Below are 14,797 nucleotides of genomic sequence, written 5' to 3' on the forward strand. Positions count from 1 at the left end.
TCAGAGGGTTACTGTGAGCTTCGTAAGAGATAATACCGCCTGTGAGACGGCTTGTGAAACCGTAAAGACGATCTTAATGGCAGAATTCTCTCTTTCTTTTCTCTTCCTCTTAAGCGGAACACAGAACTCCCCGCTATCCGAGGAGAGAGGCGCGACGCCAAGCGCAGCCTCAAAGCGGTCATTGTCGTCGTGCCGCCCCTCCCCCGCCCGGGGCGCATCTCCATGGCAACGCGGGGCTTCGCTTCTCCCCGCCTCCTGGGACCCGCAGACCGGAAGCAGTCCGCGCCGGGGGCTTCTGGGAAACGGCTTGTGAGAGGCGTTTCTGCGTCTGCTTTGGACAGCGAAGCTGCTGCGGATCCTGAGTTGGAGGTTTGCGCGAGCATGGGGGGAAGGGGGTGAGGGGGATGCTGGGCTAAGAGGCTGCGGACCTCTTGGCAGGAGTCAGCGAAGAAGCTTGGCGGGGACCTTCCTTGGCTTCCCTGGAAGCGCGGAGGACAGGCCGCGGTCGCCGGGTCCAGTAGTGGGGGGGCGGATAGCTGTAGAAGGAAAGCCAGATTGGACTCTCAGCACCATCGGAGAATCCCCCATCTCCTGTGCCCTCCGCGACCCTCGGTCCTCCCCCTCCCCCATCGGCCGGTTTTGTTCTATTTCGAGGCCTGGTGTCTCGCGGAGGGTTCTGGGACTCGTTTTGGGCGGAGGTGGGAGAGGGCGGGCCTTGCGCGGGGGCTGTCGGGGCTTGTAGTTCCGCTGGACGCGGACGGAAATGCCGTCGCCCCGACGCTGTTGGGGCAGTGTGGTCTTCGGTCATCTGAAATCCGCCGGCGGGAATAAGGGGAAGAAGAGCTGGTGGACGCCGGGGCGGGAGCGGGATTTGCAGTGGAACTCCGCGGAAGTGAGGCGAGATCACCTGGAACGCGGCTCCCCTCCCAAACACTGTAGCGACCGCGGGCCTTCCCTCCTTGCGCCTCCTTGACGGGCCAGGAGCAGGCTGCCGTAAGAGAACTTAAAAGGGAGAGAGATATCTTTCCTGTAGAATGATAGAGGCTTTGATAAGGTAGGGTCCTGGAATAGGAACCAACGAATCTGTTGGCTAAACCCTATTTAAAAGGCCGCCACACTCCAGAGTAATTAAACCTGTCTGCATTCCTTCTCTGATAAGGTTTATTCTGATAACCTGATGAACCTTGTTAGGATTACAGGAGGTTTTGTGAAATCTTTGGTTTTCAGATTCTGGGCCCTAAATAGATACACGGAGTAGCTGCATGGCTCATTCCTAGTATGTGTTGTAAATGATGGCATGGGCATGACTGTGCAAATACAAGGAAAGGATCAGAAATCGCAGCACAGGGTTTCTCTGAAGGTAGAAGCTGGGAAAGCTGTGAGTCATCCAGTGTGAGATGATGAATCTGGGCCGGCCGATGCAAGAAGTTATGGTGTTACACTAGTCCCTTCTCTTCATTGAATTTGCGGTGATCGGTGCGGGTCATTATGGATTTAAATGTAGTTACGGTGTCGTGGGTGACAATAGTATTTGCATTTCATGGCACCTAGTGGTTAGGTTTCTTTTCAGTATTAATCTGTTACTGAGCGAGTGGATATTTTTTCACACATATTTTAATCCCAGGGAGTTGTTGAACATTTAAAAGATCTTTCTTAACTCCTTAAAAAACATAACCCCTAAAAGCATTTTGTTAAATAATTTTTAAACAGTAACAGAAAAGCAGTCCCTGCTTTGAATTGAACTGCATGGGTCAGGGACAACAAGTCTTGAGTTGCAAGTAATGTGTTCCAGGGTTAAACGCATTTAAAAAAACACTGAGTTGGACAGGTTCCTACTTGGACTCTTTTGATTATTGAAATAAGGTTTGTTGACTTAGCAGGTCACATATTGGCCAAATTTTTTCTAGAGGGCTGGATGGTAAATATTAGATTTTTAAGACTATTGTGTCTGTTGAAACTACTCAACTCTGCCATTGTAGCATGAACCGTGGACAAATAAAATTATTTATGGACTCAAATAAAATTATTTATGGACTCAAACATTTTAATTTCATATCACTTTCACATATCATGAAGTATTCTTATGGTTTTTTGCAACCATGTAATAATGAAAACTCTCAGTACGCGTTGTACAAAAATCGGTAGCAAGTCAGATTTGGCTGTGAGCTATAGTTTGCCAGCTTCTGTAGGTTATTGATTGGAATTTTTAATCTGGTTAAAAAAGAAAAAAGTATCTTTTACTTCCTTATCCGTATATGTTCAGATTCTTAGGATGTTTGGTTATTTATGTTTGTTTGTTTTAATTTCTTGTCCCTCAGGAGTGCCTGTGAAGAAAACAGGGTATTTCCCTGAGGCCTGTATCCTGCCTTGATTGACTTTTCTTTAAGTATTATAAATCAGGATGTCTGCACAGTCCGTGGAAGAAGATTCAATACTTATAATCCCAACTCCAGATGAAGAGGAAAAAATTCTGAGAGTGAAGTTGGAGGAGGATCCTGATGGTGAAGAGGGATCAAGCATCCCCTGGAGCCATCTTCCTGATCCAGAGGTTTTCCGACAGCGATTCAGGCAGTTTGGATACCAGGATTCCCCTGGGCCCCGTGAAGCTGTGAGCCAGCTTCGAGAACTTTGCCGTCTATGGCTCAGGCCAGAGACACACACGAAAGAACAAATTTTGGAGCTGGTAGTGCTGGAGCAGTTTGTTGCCATCCTACCCAAGGAACTGCAGACCTGGGTTCGAGAGCATCATCCAGAGAATGGAGAGGAGGCCGTGACAGTGCTGGAGGATTTAGAGAGTGAGCTCGATGACCCAGGACAGCCAGTGAGTCTGCTCGTGTTACTCTCCTGGGTCAGAAGCACTGGCATATAGCAGTAGGCAAAGCTCCTTAGTTAATTCTGCTCAAATTAAAAATAATGTTTATCCCCACCTTGCCCACCCCCCGACTGTTCCCCTCTAACCATGCTTTGTCATACAGGCCCCTGCAGTATGTGTGTCGTTATGGTTTCTCTTGCGTTTTTTTAGTTCTGAATCTTGTAAGATTTCTTCTCACCTGAGCCAAACTTCATTTTTTCCAGGTTTCTCTCCGTCGACGAAAACGGGAAGTTCTGGTAGAGGAAATAGTTTCTCAAGATGAAGCTCAGGGATTACCAAATTCTGAGCTTGATGCTGTGGAGAACCAGCTCAAGTGGGCATCCTGGGAGCTCCATTCCCTAAGGCATTGTGGTGAGGACCAAAACTCCAAGTGGGCTAGAGGAATAAGGGGAGTGTGGGCTTTTTGTCCAGAACTCCTTGCTTGTTCCCACTAGGGGATAGGGAATAATCACCTTAACCTGGTTTTGTAGACATAGACACACTATAGGATCTTGATTTTTACAATGGTTTGCAGACCGCAGTTTTTAATTCTTGGGCATTAACATCATCAGCCTTTTCTTCCCTTTACCTCTTGAAGACCTGCCCATTTCAGGCTGACATTTGCCTTACGTTGAGCCAGCACCCACCTGTAGATTAGGTCCCTTTTTAATTTATTTATTTACTTATTAAGATTTTATTTACTTTTTGGAGAGTGAGTGTGTGTGACAGAGATCACGAGTGGAGAGGAGAGGGAGAAGCAGGCTCCCCACTGAGCCAGGAGCCAGACGCAGGGCTTCATCCCAGGACCCTGGGATCACGATCTCAGCCGAAGGCAGACACTTAACCACTTAACCACCTGAGCCACCCAGACGCCTCTAAATCCCTTATTTTGCATGCAGTATTCTCTGTCATCTGTTTCATATCCTTTCAGTCTCCTGCCTAATCTTCTTGGCATTATAGGCTTACCTGAAACCTCTTCAAATCCATTCTTTTTGTTGCTGACCACTGAAGTCTTTCTAAATTTTTGATTATTTTTATTTTTTCTTCAACATCCTACTTAGAGCCTTTTTTTTCCTAAGAAGCATCTTTTATAGAAATGATCCTTGGATAAAACTCTTAACATTTTCCAGGTATTTATGCAAAAATAGGCTCTGTAGCTAAAATATGCTTTAAGCACAGAAAAATAAAAAACTCATGATTATAATAAGTCATTTAAATTAGTCTTTCCCAGTATATTGGAAATTGACACCATAGACTTAGTGTACTTTGATACAACCCAGTATATTCCTAAGCCTGCTGGGTTTGTGTTCATATTTATTTGAGACTGCTTTGAGAATCTTTCAATGAGGAAGTTGTAAATAATGCTTGTGTGTGCCACAGATGGGGTCTCATCACGTTTTCTTCCCATCTGAGAGGACAGTGCTAGGTGACCAGAACTGGCGGGGTGAGGCTGACGTCTGCTGAGAGCCCGTAGTTTTACATGTTTCGTGAAACAGTCTTCTCTGGAATGAAGTTGGAGAACCACTATCCTTGGTCATTGGAGGTGATATTTTCTTGGGTAGAAAATTTCTCCCCTGACTGAATTTTAGAATAGTTTTCCCGTATTTGTAAATGGCCTCATTTCAGGGGTCTGACTGAATTTTAGAATAGTTTTCCCGTATTTGTAAGTGGCCTCATTTCAGGGATCTGGTCTCTGCCACACTGGGGAACTTTTTTTCTGTGCCATTTGTCCCCACATAACTTTAACACTTGTTTATCTGTTTTTCATGTCTCCACTCCTCCCTGATCCACTGCATCCTTCAGTCTCTTGTTGTTAGTCTTCTCTCTTGACTTGATCCCTTTCGTAATCATTATAGACTTGCTCACTGTTTACCACTTTTCTGATTGCTGCTGCTCACCCTCTAACTGCACTCTTCAAGGCTTGAATTTTCAGGAAAGTCTGACGTGAGAATTGCTCATACTGCTTCTTGCGGGAGTTTAAGGGTACCATGTTGGTAGTTAATTCAGTTTTTTGTTTCACTGGACTCATTTAACTGAGGCTTAGAAATAATAACTCTAAGTACCATGGCAAATACCAAGTAGGGCAACCTTTATTTACAGGAAAACTGTCACTTTGCAAGAATTGTTGAATATATGTGTTATGTCTTGAGTTAACAGAGGATACCCCCAGCTTATCTTCAGTTTCTTTTTTTTTTTTTTTTTTTTAAAGATTTTATTTATTTTATTTGACAGAGAGAGAGATCACAAGTAGGCAGAGAGGCAGGCAGAGACAGAGGGGGAAGCAGGCTCCCTGCTGAGCAGAGAGCCCGATGCGGGGCTCGATCCCAGGACCCTGAGATCATGACCTGAGCCGAAGGCAGCGGCTTAATCCACTGAGCCACCCAGGGGCCCCTTATCTTCAGTTTCTTATTAGGACATCTTCTGGGTTCTGCTTTTAGTGTAGTGTTAGCTGTAATCTGCCTGGTCTTGCTCATTTCAGAAATAGTCACTGCTTGTTATTTACACCGTAATAATCTGATGTAATTTCTCCTTTCCTCAGAACAAAAGAATATTGTAATGACCTCCTGGTGGCCAGTTTTATATTTCTTATGACATTTCAACCAGACCTAGCTTGCATCACTTTGTCTGACAGTCTTAGAATTTGCCATCATTCTGCCCATTGTTTTCTGACTAGTACAGTATAGCCCATGTGCTTATGTTACCACTTTTATTCAGGTAATAACCTTTTAATTCCTCATTATGTTAGCATGCCATTACCTCCCTTAGCCTCTTAATCGGTTGTTTCCCTTTTTTGTTTTTTGTTTTTTGGTTTTTTTGGAGTAGGCCACCTTACCACCAGTTTTCAGAGTGCTCTTTGTAGATATATGCAGGCTCTTTACTTTTAGTTCAGTTTTACTAAATTTTTCTTTAGGTCTCTCTCCTTCCAGAATAGAAAACAAGTGATAATAACATTTTTTCTTTATTTCAGACGATGATGGTAGGACTGAAAATGGAGCGCTAGCTCCAAAGCAGGAGATTCCTTCAGCAGCAGAATCTCATGAAGTTCCTGGCACTCTCAATATAGGTGTTCCTCAAATTTTTAAGTATGGAGAAGCCTGTTTCCCCAAGGGCAGATTTGAAAGAAAGAGAAATCCCTCTCGAAAGAAACAGCATATATGTGATGAATGTGGAAAACACTTCAGTCAGGGTTCAGCCCTCATTCTTCATCAAAGAATCCACAGTGGGGAGAAACCCTATGGATGTGTTGAATGTGGGAAAGCATTCAGCAGAAGTTCTATCCTTGTGCAGCATCAGAGAGTCCATACTGGAGAAAAACCTTACAAATGTCTTGAATGTGGAAAAGCCTTTAGCCAGAATTCTGGGCTCATTAATCATCAGAGAATCCATACTGGGGAGAAACCTTATGAATGCGTTCAGTGTGGGAAATCTTATAGTCAAAGCTCAAATCTTTTTAGACATCAGCGAAGACACAATGCAGAAAAACTTCTGAATGTTGTGAAAGTATAAGAAATTACAAAAAAAAATCAGCACTCAGGTCTTTTTCTTCAGAAATGAAGACAAAATTAAAAACATGAAATGATAAATAATAGTTTTATTTCCCTATATAGACTGTTAGAAAATCCACTGGGAAATGTAGAAAATCTTCACCCACCATTATTTTATCTTGAAAGAAATGATGTCATACCTGCCTAGAAACTGAAATTTTCAACTTAATTCAGGTGTTAATGCTTAAATCTTCCATGTGATATTTATATTATTACTTTTCCAAATAATGAACTACCTGATTCTTTGTCCCTTTAAAGTTTCCTTTTTAGACATACATTATTTCTTTGTTGATCATTAAAATGTTCTTTGCAAGGATACATTCCCTTCTACATTAAAAGGCAACATAGGAATCATAAAATCTGAAAACCGAAACCATTTTTAAAAGATTTACCCTTCTGTTTCCTTTTACCTAATTTGAATATGCATTTCAGAAAATAGAAGATAAAGGATGACCAAAAGCCTCAAAGTAAAATGAGCCTTAAAACTCAGATAAGAAGTGATGGTGATAAAAGATCAAAAAGTGAATGGGACACCTAGATTGGGCAAGACAAATACTTTGATCCAAGAATTGAAGTATATCAAGAATTTATCTCAATGTAATTATCTGCCTGCAGGGAAACTCAAACACCGCTTGTCCTGTCTAATTTGATGGCATCCCACTAATGAGAATCATGGTCTCCTGTGTTACCAGTAGAAAGTGGACAGTGAACAGTAAACACTTGTAAAACTATGAGAGTAGACATTCTAACACCAGGGAAGAATTTGTAGTGAACGGCAGTGTTGAAGGGCAAATGTAAACAGGAGGGTAATGGTCTGTCTTGGCTTTTAGAAAGCAAGAGACTTGAAGATCTAATTTATTATTTTTCCTTCTTTTGGTTAAGGACATAAAAATCTATGACAGGTGGGCAACAAGTATCAGGTTTGCTGTTTTATTCTTTTGGTACAAAAGGGTTGCACACCAGGCTAACAAAACAGCCATGCATTTATTATTAAACATTTTCTACCGACAAGGCACTGTGCTAGGTACTGTAACCCTACCCTAGGTAGGTAGATATTTCTACCACTGTAAATCATTGGGGATTTGGTCTAAAGCTGTTTCATGTGGGTTAGCTGCTTCCCTCTGTCTGAGCAGTCCTGGGGGAGGTCATCTCTGAGATTCACAGAGCCATAGTTCTCTTACCAGGGTGTGTATTTGGGGGAAAAGAAGACTCCGCTCATAGAGCTATTCAGCTCTCCAGCAATCTTCAGAGGTGAGTCCAAGAAACTTTTAACACAGTTTGGAGGTTTGTGGGTCTTTTTTAAAAAAAACTAATCAATCTCTAATAGCATTGAGGTTGTACTTACATGTTAAGTTGAATGGATTGTTCTATTTAAAAATAGGTTATTAACAACTAGTTTATTAACTATCAGAATTGATTGAACTATTTTTTTTTTTTAATTTTAAGTCTTAACACATTTTAAAAAATGTATAAAAAGTAATACATTGTAGTAGTAGGATTATATACTCCTTGGCTGAGAATCCCAAGTACTGTGGTTTTACTGTTTAGTGGAAAACTCTGGAAGTTAAAATAGAGAATATGAGGAAAGACTTCTTTATAGTGGGCATTAATTGTGTGGAAAATGACCCATGTGAATAAAAAGATTTCACAGTTCCAGAGATTTTGGTTACATCTGGTGCTTGGATCAAATTTGAAAATGGAAGGTGAGATTTGCATGAGCCTGTTAAAAAGCATAGTAATAAATGCAAGGCCAGCTGGTGGAAAAGTGAGGCAGAATGGAGCTTGTTTATAGATTTCCTGATAACAATTAATTATAAGAAATGTGCTTTATAGATTAAGATTTATTGAAGTATAAATATGTAGTAATGATATAATGTATTTTAAGTTATACAAGAAAATGTAGGGACTTTTGTTTGGGTCTTTTTCTCTTTGTGGCTGAGAGGAAACAAGTCAATGTCCAATAAAGCTATAAACTCCTCCGCTCTAAGATAAAACGATCTTGAGTTGATTTATTTATTTATAACTGGCTTCTTTCCAAGTAGGTTTTGAAGTGGCATATTTTTACTACTTCTGCTGAAATGACAGAGTTCTTGTATCAGAGTAGGTAAGAAGGGAGCAACCTCTCAATAGCTAGAATTTCACCCTTTTTTTAGATCTTACATCTTTCCTGTATACAAAGAAGCTTCCCTGTGGTACATTTGTCACAAATGCCAAAGATGTTTGGTATAATGTCAGAGCTTAGAAAAAGTGGTGTTAGACTTGGCATATACGAGTTTATCTTGTCAGCTCTGATACCTGTGCGTTGTTTAGAAGGGATTCTGAAGCTAAGGCAAGGCTCTGTGGGGAAACTGGGCTGGACCCAAAAAGACTGGATTTTAGGGTATATGGGAAAAGAAGTGGTAGTCTGTGTAATCACCATCTTCTATTAGGCTAAGTCCCTAGACCAATTGATTTAAAGTAACTCTTCAGTGATGTATTATTTCATCCAGACATTAATTTATACCCCCACAGATAGTCATAGTTAGCAATCTGGGGGCTGCCCAGCTTCTGATTAAGTAGTGAGCTGTCCATTGCCAAGCAGTGCCATCTGTTTGGTTAGTAAAAGAGCAGTCATTGTTCACGGCACGCAGACCGCTGATAACTGCCCAGTAGTTACTGAGCATTTGCTCATTACTGCTAAAGTTTCTTTTGGTTTTCTTGGAGGTTAAATCCCCCGAATTTGATTTAGCAATGTGCATATCACATTTAGTAAATTGAAGGGAGGGTTGTATGCATTGAGATAATCTGCACACCAGGCCTCAGATCAGTCACTATACCTATCTCACTTAGATTGGTAGGCAAGGAAAGAAAGATTCCGAGATTGTGTGATTTGCATGTGGCCAATTAGAGCTAAAACTCAAATCTAGTTTGTAATTTACCCCTGTGAACTTAACAGGGGTATCTATCTTTTCACGGTGTAGTGAGTGATGGCTGTTCAACCTTGATTTCTAAATGTCAGTACAGAAGTGTTAAATGGAAAAAGGATATTCCTCTTCACACTCTTCCTCAGAAGTAATACTTACTTGGTTTGCTGTTCTTCCAGACTTAGGAATATACATATTTAAGCAAAATGTGTTAATAGTTGACACTGAGGTTGCTGCGCATGGGCACTGTTGGAAGCGCTTTACCATGGATTAGCTCTTAGTCCTCACAGCAACCATATGAGGTAGGTACATATCCCTGTTTTCCATGTACTGCACTGAAAATTGCCTCCCCTCCCTCTCACCTTGATGTAGACATTGTTCTTTATGGCTGCACACTGCTCTATTGCATGAATATACAGTAATTTATTTAACCCCTTATTGATGGAAAGGAAGTTCTTTCCAATTTTTTATTATAAAGGGATAGGTACCATCCTTATCCATCTATTTTGCTGCCTGTGTGGATACTATTTCTGTAGGATAAATAGCAGGAAATAGATTTATCAGGTCAGAGAATGTGCACATTTAAAGTGTTGAGAACTAGCACCAAAAAGATGGTACCAATTTGCAACTCCCATCAGTAGAGTGCCTATTTGCCCCCACTCCCACCAACCCTGAATCCTGAATGTTTTTCCCACTCTGGTAGGTGAAATTCGTCTTTTTATTAATAAGGAGGAACATCTTTTTATGTTTATTGGCCATTTCCATTTCCTGTTGAGAGCTGTTTGCCATTTTTCTTTTTTTAATTATGAAAGTATAAATGACTACCATCTCATTATACTAAATACACAAGTATAAGAGCAGAGAGGCCCTTCTCTCCAGCACTTCCAGTCACATTCCACCGTCCACAGTTTGACATAAATCCATCTAGCTGCCTTTCCATACATTTCCATATGAATATACATAACAATAAATGCTATTTTTACATAAAATCATAGATATGTATTGTTCACCTTCCTTTTTCTGGTTTTTCCTTTAGTCTCAAAAATCCTGAGGTCTTTACATTTCTTTAATGGTTGATTAGGATGCAATACTATGAAAATCCCATTATTCAACTATTCCCTTAACTTTTTCTCTTGCTATTTACACTGCCAAAGGAAACATTTTTTCATATATTTCTGTGCACATGTTAGGATGGAGTTGTATGAGGTGGATAGTTGGGTCCAAGGATATGCTTTCTGATAGACCCATCTTAGCCTTCCCAAAGGTCTTCATAACTTTCTGTTTTTACCCTTTGTATGGAAAGTGCTCATTTCCCCACATAGCCTTACCTACGCTTGGTAATTGCTATCTAATGGGCAAAAAAGAAAAAAAAATCATCTTGTATTTCCTGATTAATGGTGAGGTTGAGGTTATTTTCATGTTTATTATTGGCCACTTTTATCATGGATTGTTTGTTCATGTCCTTTACCTATAATAGCTTTTCTGTTGGGTTATGTGTGGATCTATGTTGTTGGGTGTTTTGGGGTTTTTGTTGTTGTTCAGCATCTCTTTTCCCATTGTCTGGTAACAGAATCCTTATTTATTGTGGGGAACCCATTCCCTGTGGCTTAGATGAGTAGGTGACCCGGTTTGGCCTTCCTGAGTCCTGCAGCTTCTTAGCCACAGTGATTAAAAGAATGGGCATGTAACTCAAGCCAGGCTAAAGAGAGCTCTCAACAGAACTTCTGCTGGAACTATTGGAAAGAAGGCTCTACAGAGATTCCGTGAACTAAGGACTGTGTAAGCCTGAATTTATACCAGGTGGAGAGAGTCTGAGGAGAAACTCAGAGGCTAGCAGAAAGAAATGAGAACTCAGTTCTGATGTCATTTTTCTGGAGGCCCTAGATCCAGCTGTGCCTAAAGCCTGCCCTACCTCCGAACTTTAAAGTTTTGTGAGCCAATAAAGTCCCTTTCTTGTTTAAAATAACTGAATTGGGTTTCTGTCCTGATTAATATAGGTTCTTTGTATTTTCTTACTGAATTGTAGAAAAACTTTGTAATTCTAAACTCTAGAATTAACACTTTATGCAATGTATAGGTTAATAAAATTAGCATGGCCTTCCATGACTTGGCCTCTGTCAGCTTCTGCCACTTGTTACTCCACCCTGTCTGTACCACATACATAACATTTTACATTCCAACAATAACAAAGCATTGGCATTGGAACATCTGCGGAAGAGAAGCTTTTTGCACAACTGTGTCTGACATTTCTCTTCCATCCTTCATATAGATTCATTCATTAATCTAGGACTCAGGACTGGGGATTATGCTGCCAAGTCTATGCTGTACCCACCTCCAACCATTGCTCTTTGAATATTCACCTCAAACTTCGCCTGTATGTGACCCTTGAAGCTCCTCCCCATGGCCATCATTTTACCCTCCCCTCCCCAAATACGATTCTCTGGGGCCCTAATTTTATTATCAGACCTGGGGATTTGAAGTTGCTAACATCCAAAACTTAAGAGTTCACGTCTATTGCTTCTGTGTGTGGAAACTACACACAGCAGTAGAAAAAGGAAATGCATATTCATATGCCATGTGAATGAATGATGAGAAAATATTGGGGGGAAAAGGGAAATTTGAGGAAAGATGGGAATAAGTATAAGAAAGCAAGCCATGAGACTGGAGGAGAGACATTCCATGCGTGGGAACAGCAAGTGCAAAAAGGTTGATGTGGGAGCAATGCCTGATTTGTTCAGGAAACAGCAAGAGGGCAGAGTCACTGACGAAGAATAAACATGAGGTAAAATAAGGGGTTAGCCTGCAAATAAATAAGGGAAAGGGGACCAGATCGTGCAAGACCTGGTTAGTCATTGGTAGGGTTATGATAGGAGACCATTTTTGGGCAAAGAAGTAGCATAACTAAGTGCTAAGAATAGAACAAAGTGTCCAGCTCCATATGTAAATTCTTAAATAATTTATTTATTTATTTATTTTGTCAGAGAGAGTGAGCCCAGGCAGACAGAGTGGCAGGCAGAGGCAGAGGGAGAAGCAGGCTTCCTGCTGAGCAAGGAGCCCGATGTGGGACTCGATCCCAGGACGCTGGGATCATGACCTGAGCCGAAGGCAGCCGCTTAACCAACTGAGCCACCCAGGCGCCCCTTTGCATATTTTCTTTATGAAGGTAATAATAGAGTTTAGAAGTGAAAATCACCCAAAAAGTGACCCATGAGTCTACAATCTTAGTAACATCCCATTAACATTTTAAGTTTCTCTATACACATATATAAATGTTCTGTCTATACCTATCCCCATCTGTACCTATTGCACTGATATTTACAACAGGGGGAAAAAGAGAGGGGTAAGGTGCCCATATCTTGGTTTGTTAATGCCTTCTTTCCTCTTAATTTTGGATCATCTGTGCTTCTGCCTGAATCCTCTACTGGCTTTAAGCTGTCCTCTCATACTTACTCAAAGACATGTTTCCAACATTCTCCATCTTGCATTATCAATTTTCCTCTCTTGGATTTTTTATGATGCAAATTTTGTTTTGTTTTTAAATCATGAACACAATCCATTGGGCCAAGATGACCAGATCTAACTTGCCTGAACAAATGTAAAATATATACCATAAAGAATCAGAGATGGGAGCCCTGAGAGATGGGAAACAAGTGAAGCAACCTTGGGTTGTCTCAGTTTACTACCTGGAGATAGGTAAATAATTTTTTTATTATTACTACCTGTGCTAGGCCTCAGCACAGGTAAGGAGAACTCAAGCGGAGCCTGGCACACTCCCTAAGTTCAGAAGATAGAGCAAGGGATTCTGGGAGGCCACAGTGGTGGCTTTTGCCAGGCGATGTACCAGATAGGAAAGAACTAAACAGGGAACACTGGAGAGCTGCAGAATGCACCCCCCCACCTCCAGCTGAGTACTGAAGAGCACATTTGTATAGGGAAACTACCTGAGGTAGGGAAAAAAACATCCATAAGGATGAGAGAGAAAAATCACTGGAGCTCACCAAGGGTACCTGTTAGAAAATCTCAATTCATAGGATATCAGAACCCTGGTTCTCAAGTGCAGTTTTGCCTGCCACTACTGCCCGCCCTCCCCGACATTTGGCAACATCTGGAGATATTTTTTGATTGTTACAACCAGACAAGATGAGTTCTACTAGCGTCTTGTGGGTAGAGGCCAGAGATGCTGCTAAATAGCCTACAATGCATAACAAATTATCCAGCCCTAAATATCAATCTTGCTGATGGTGAGAAACTCTGGATTTGAACAGTAGGAAGGGTCCTGCCTCCTTAGCAGAGAAAAACTGAACCCTAGACTCATATTCCCTAAAAGATACTTCAGAGTAAGACCTGAGAGGATAAACCTGTACCCAAATAATTTAAATACATCCCAGAACAAAACCCAAGAATATATATAAAAAGAGAAACTCCAGCGCCTGCTAAGGCACAATGCATAATGTCTGGCATCCAATCAGAAATTATAAATCAAGCAATGAACCAGGAAAATATAACCCATAATAAGAAAAATCACTCAATTACCCCAGAAATGACAAAGAATTAACAGACAAGCACATTAAGACAATTATAACTACATTCCATAAGATCAAGAAGCTAGTGGAAACACTGAACATGTTTGGTAGAGACATGAAAGGTATAAAAAAGCAACCAAACTAAACTTCTAAAGACAACTACAATGTCTGAGACTTTAAAAAATAAAAAGCAAAACCAACAAACAGATGGGATTAATTGTAGTTAAGGCATAATAGAAGAGATGAAGAAAAAAAAATATATATAAGACATACCAATAGAAACTCTTCAAAATGAAAAATAGAGGAAAATATTGAGAAAGAATGCATAGAGCATCAACTTGCTGTGGTACAATATCAAGTGCCTGATATGTGTAATCATAGTCTGAGTCCTCAAAAGCAAGAGAAGTATAGAGTAATATTTGAAAAAATAATCTATGGATTGCAGTACTTATGGGGAAATTTATAGCAATAAAACAGAAAAAAAAAGTTGTGGGGCACCTGGGTGGCTCAGTTGGTTAAGTGCCCAACTTGATTTCAGCTTAGGTCATGATCTCAGGGTCCTGAATCCAGTCCTGCATCAGCCTCTGCGCTTTGTGTGGCGCCTGCTTGGGATTCTCTCTCCCTCTGCCCCCTGCCCCCACTACTGTGCACTTGCTCACTCTATCCAAAAAAAAGAAAAAGTCTTAAGGTGAGCTACCTCACCTTCCATCCTAAGAAACCAAAATAAGAACAAATTAAACCCAAAGTACAGAGAAGAAAGGAAATAGCAAAGATCAGATTGGAAATCAAAAAATAACACAAAAGCTAGAAAAAATTTCTATATTCTTTTCAAACCAAGAGTTAACTTATAAAAAAGATTAATAAAATTAATAAACTTCTAACCAGATTGTTGGGGAGTGGGAGGGGGGAATGTGGGAAAAGAAAGAGAAAATAAATATTATGTCAGGAATGAGAGATGTGACATTACTGTATGTT

The 14,797-nt window shown here is 40.8% G+C and overlaps 1 protein-coding gene across 2 annotated transcripts; it reads left to right on the forward strand.

The window, feature by feature from the left end:
- The first annotated feature begins 263 nt into the window (after positions 1 to 263).
- ZNF24 (zinc finger protein 24) lies at positions 264 to 11,265 on the forward strand. Of its 2 annotated transcripts, none has more exons than XM_059139357.1 (4): positions 264 to 369; positions 2,319 to 2,821; positions 3,076 to 3,223; positions 5,820 to 11,265. In XM_059139357.1, the coding sequence occupies exons 2-4, from the start codon at positions 2,402 to 2,404 to the stop codon at positions 6,356 to 6,358; spliced, it is 1,107 nt and encodes a 368-aa protein (XP_058995340.1). In that variant the 5' UTR covers positions 264 to 369; positions 2,319 to 2,401; the 3' UTR covers positions 6,359 to 11,265. The 2 variants fall into 2 exon arrangements, with proteins under 2 accessions (XP_058995340.1, XP_058995339.1); XM_059139356.1 differs by lacking the exon at positions 264 to 369 and adding an exon at positions 729 to 1,054.
- The last annotated feature ends 3,532 nt before the right edge of the window (positions 11,266 to 14,797 follow it).

Source organism: Mustela lutreola, chromosome 11 (genome assembly GCF_030435805.1).
Source record: "Mustela lutreola isolate mMusLut2 chromosome 11, mMusLut2.pri, whole genome shotgun sequence".
NCBI classification, from domain to species: domain Eukaryota; kingdom Metazoa; phylum Chordata; class Mammalia; order Carnivora; family Mustelidae; genus Mustela; species Mustela lutreola.

Bases quoted from the DNA above. Each gene is read 5' to 3' on its own strand.
- ZNF24 (XM_059139357.1), top strand. From the start codon at position 2,402: ATGTCTGCACAGTCCGTGGAAGAAGATTCAATACTTATAATCCCAACT. The intron at 2,822-3,075 runs GTGAGTCTGCTC...CATTTTTTCCAG, and splicing joins TCGATGACCCAGGACAGCCA to GTTTCTCTCCGTCGACGAAA. The intron at 3,224-5,819 runs GTGAGGACCAAA...TCTTTATTTCAG, and splicing joins CCATTCCCTAAGGCATTGTG to ACGATGATGGTAGGACTGAA.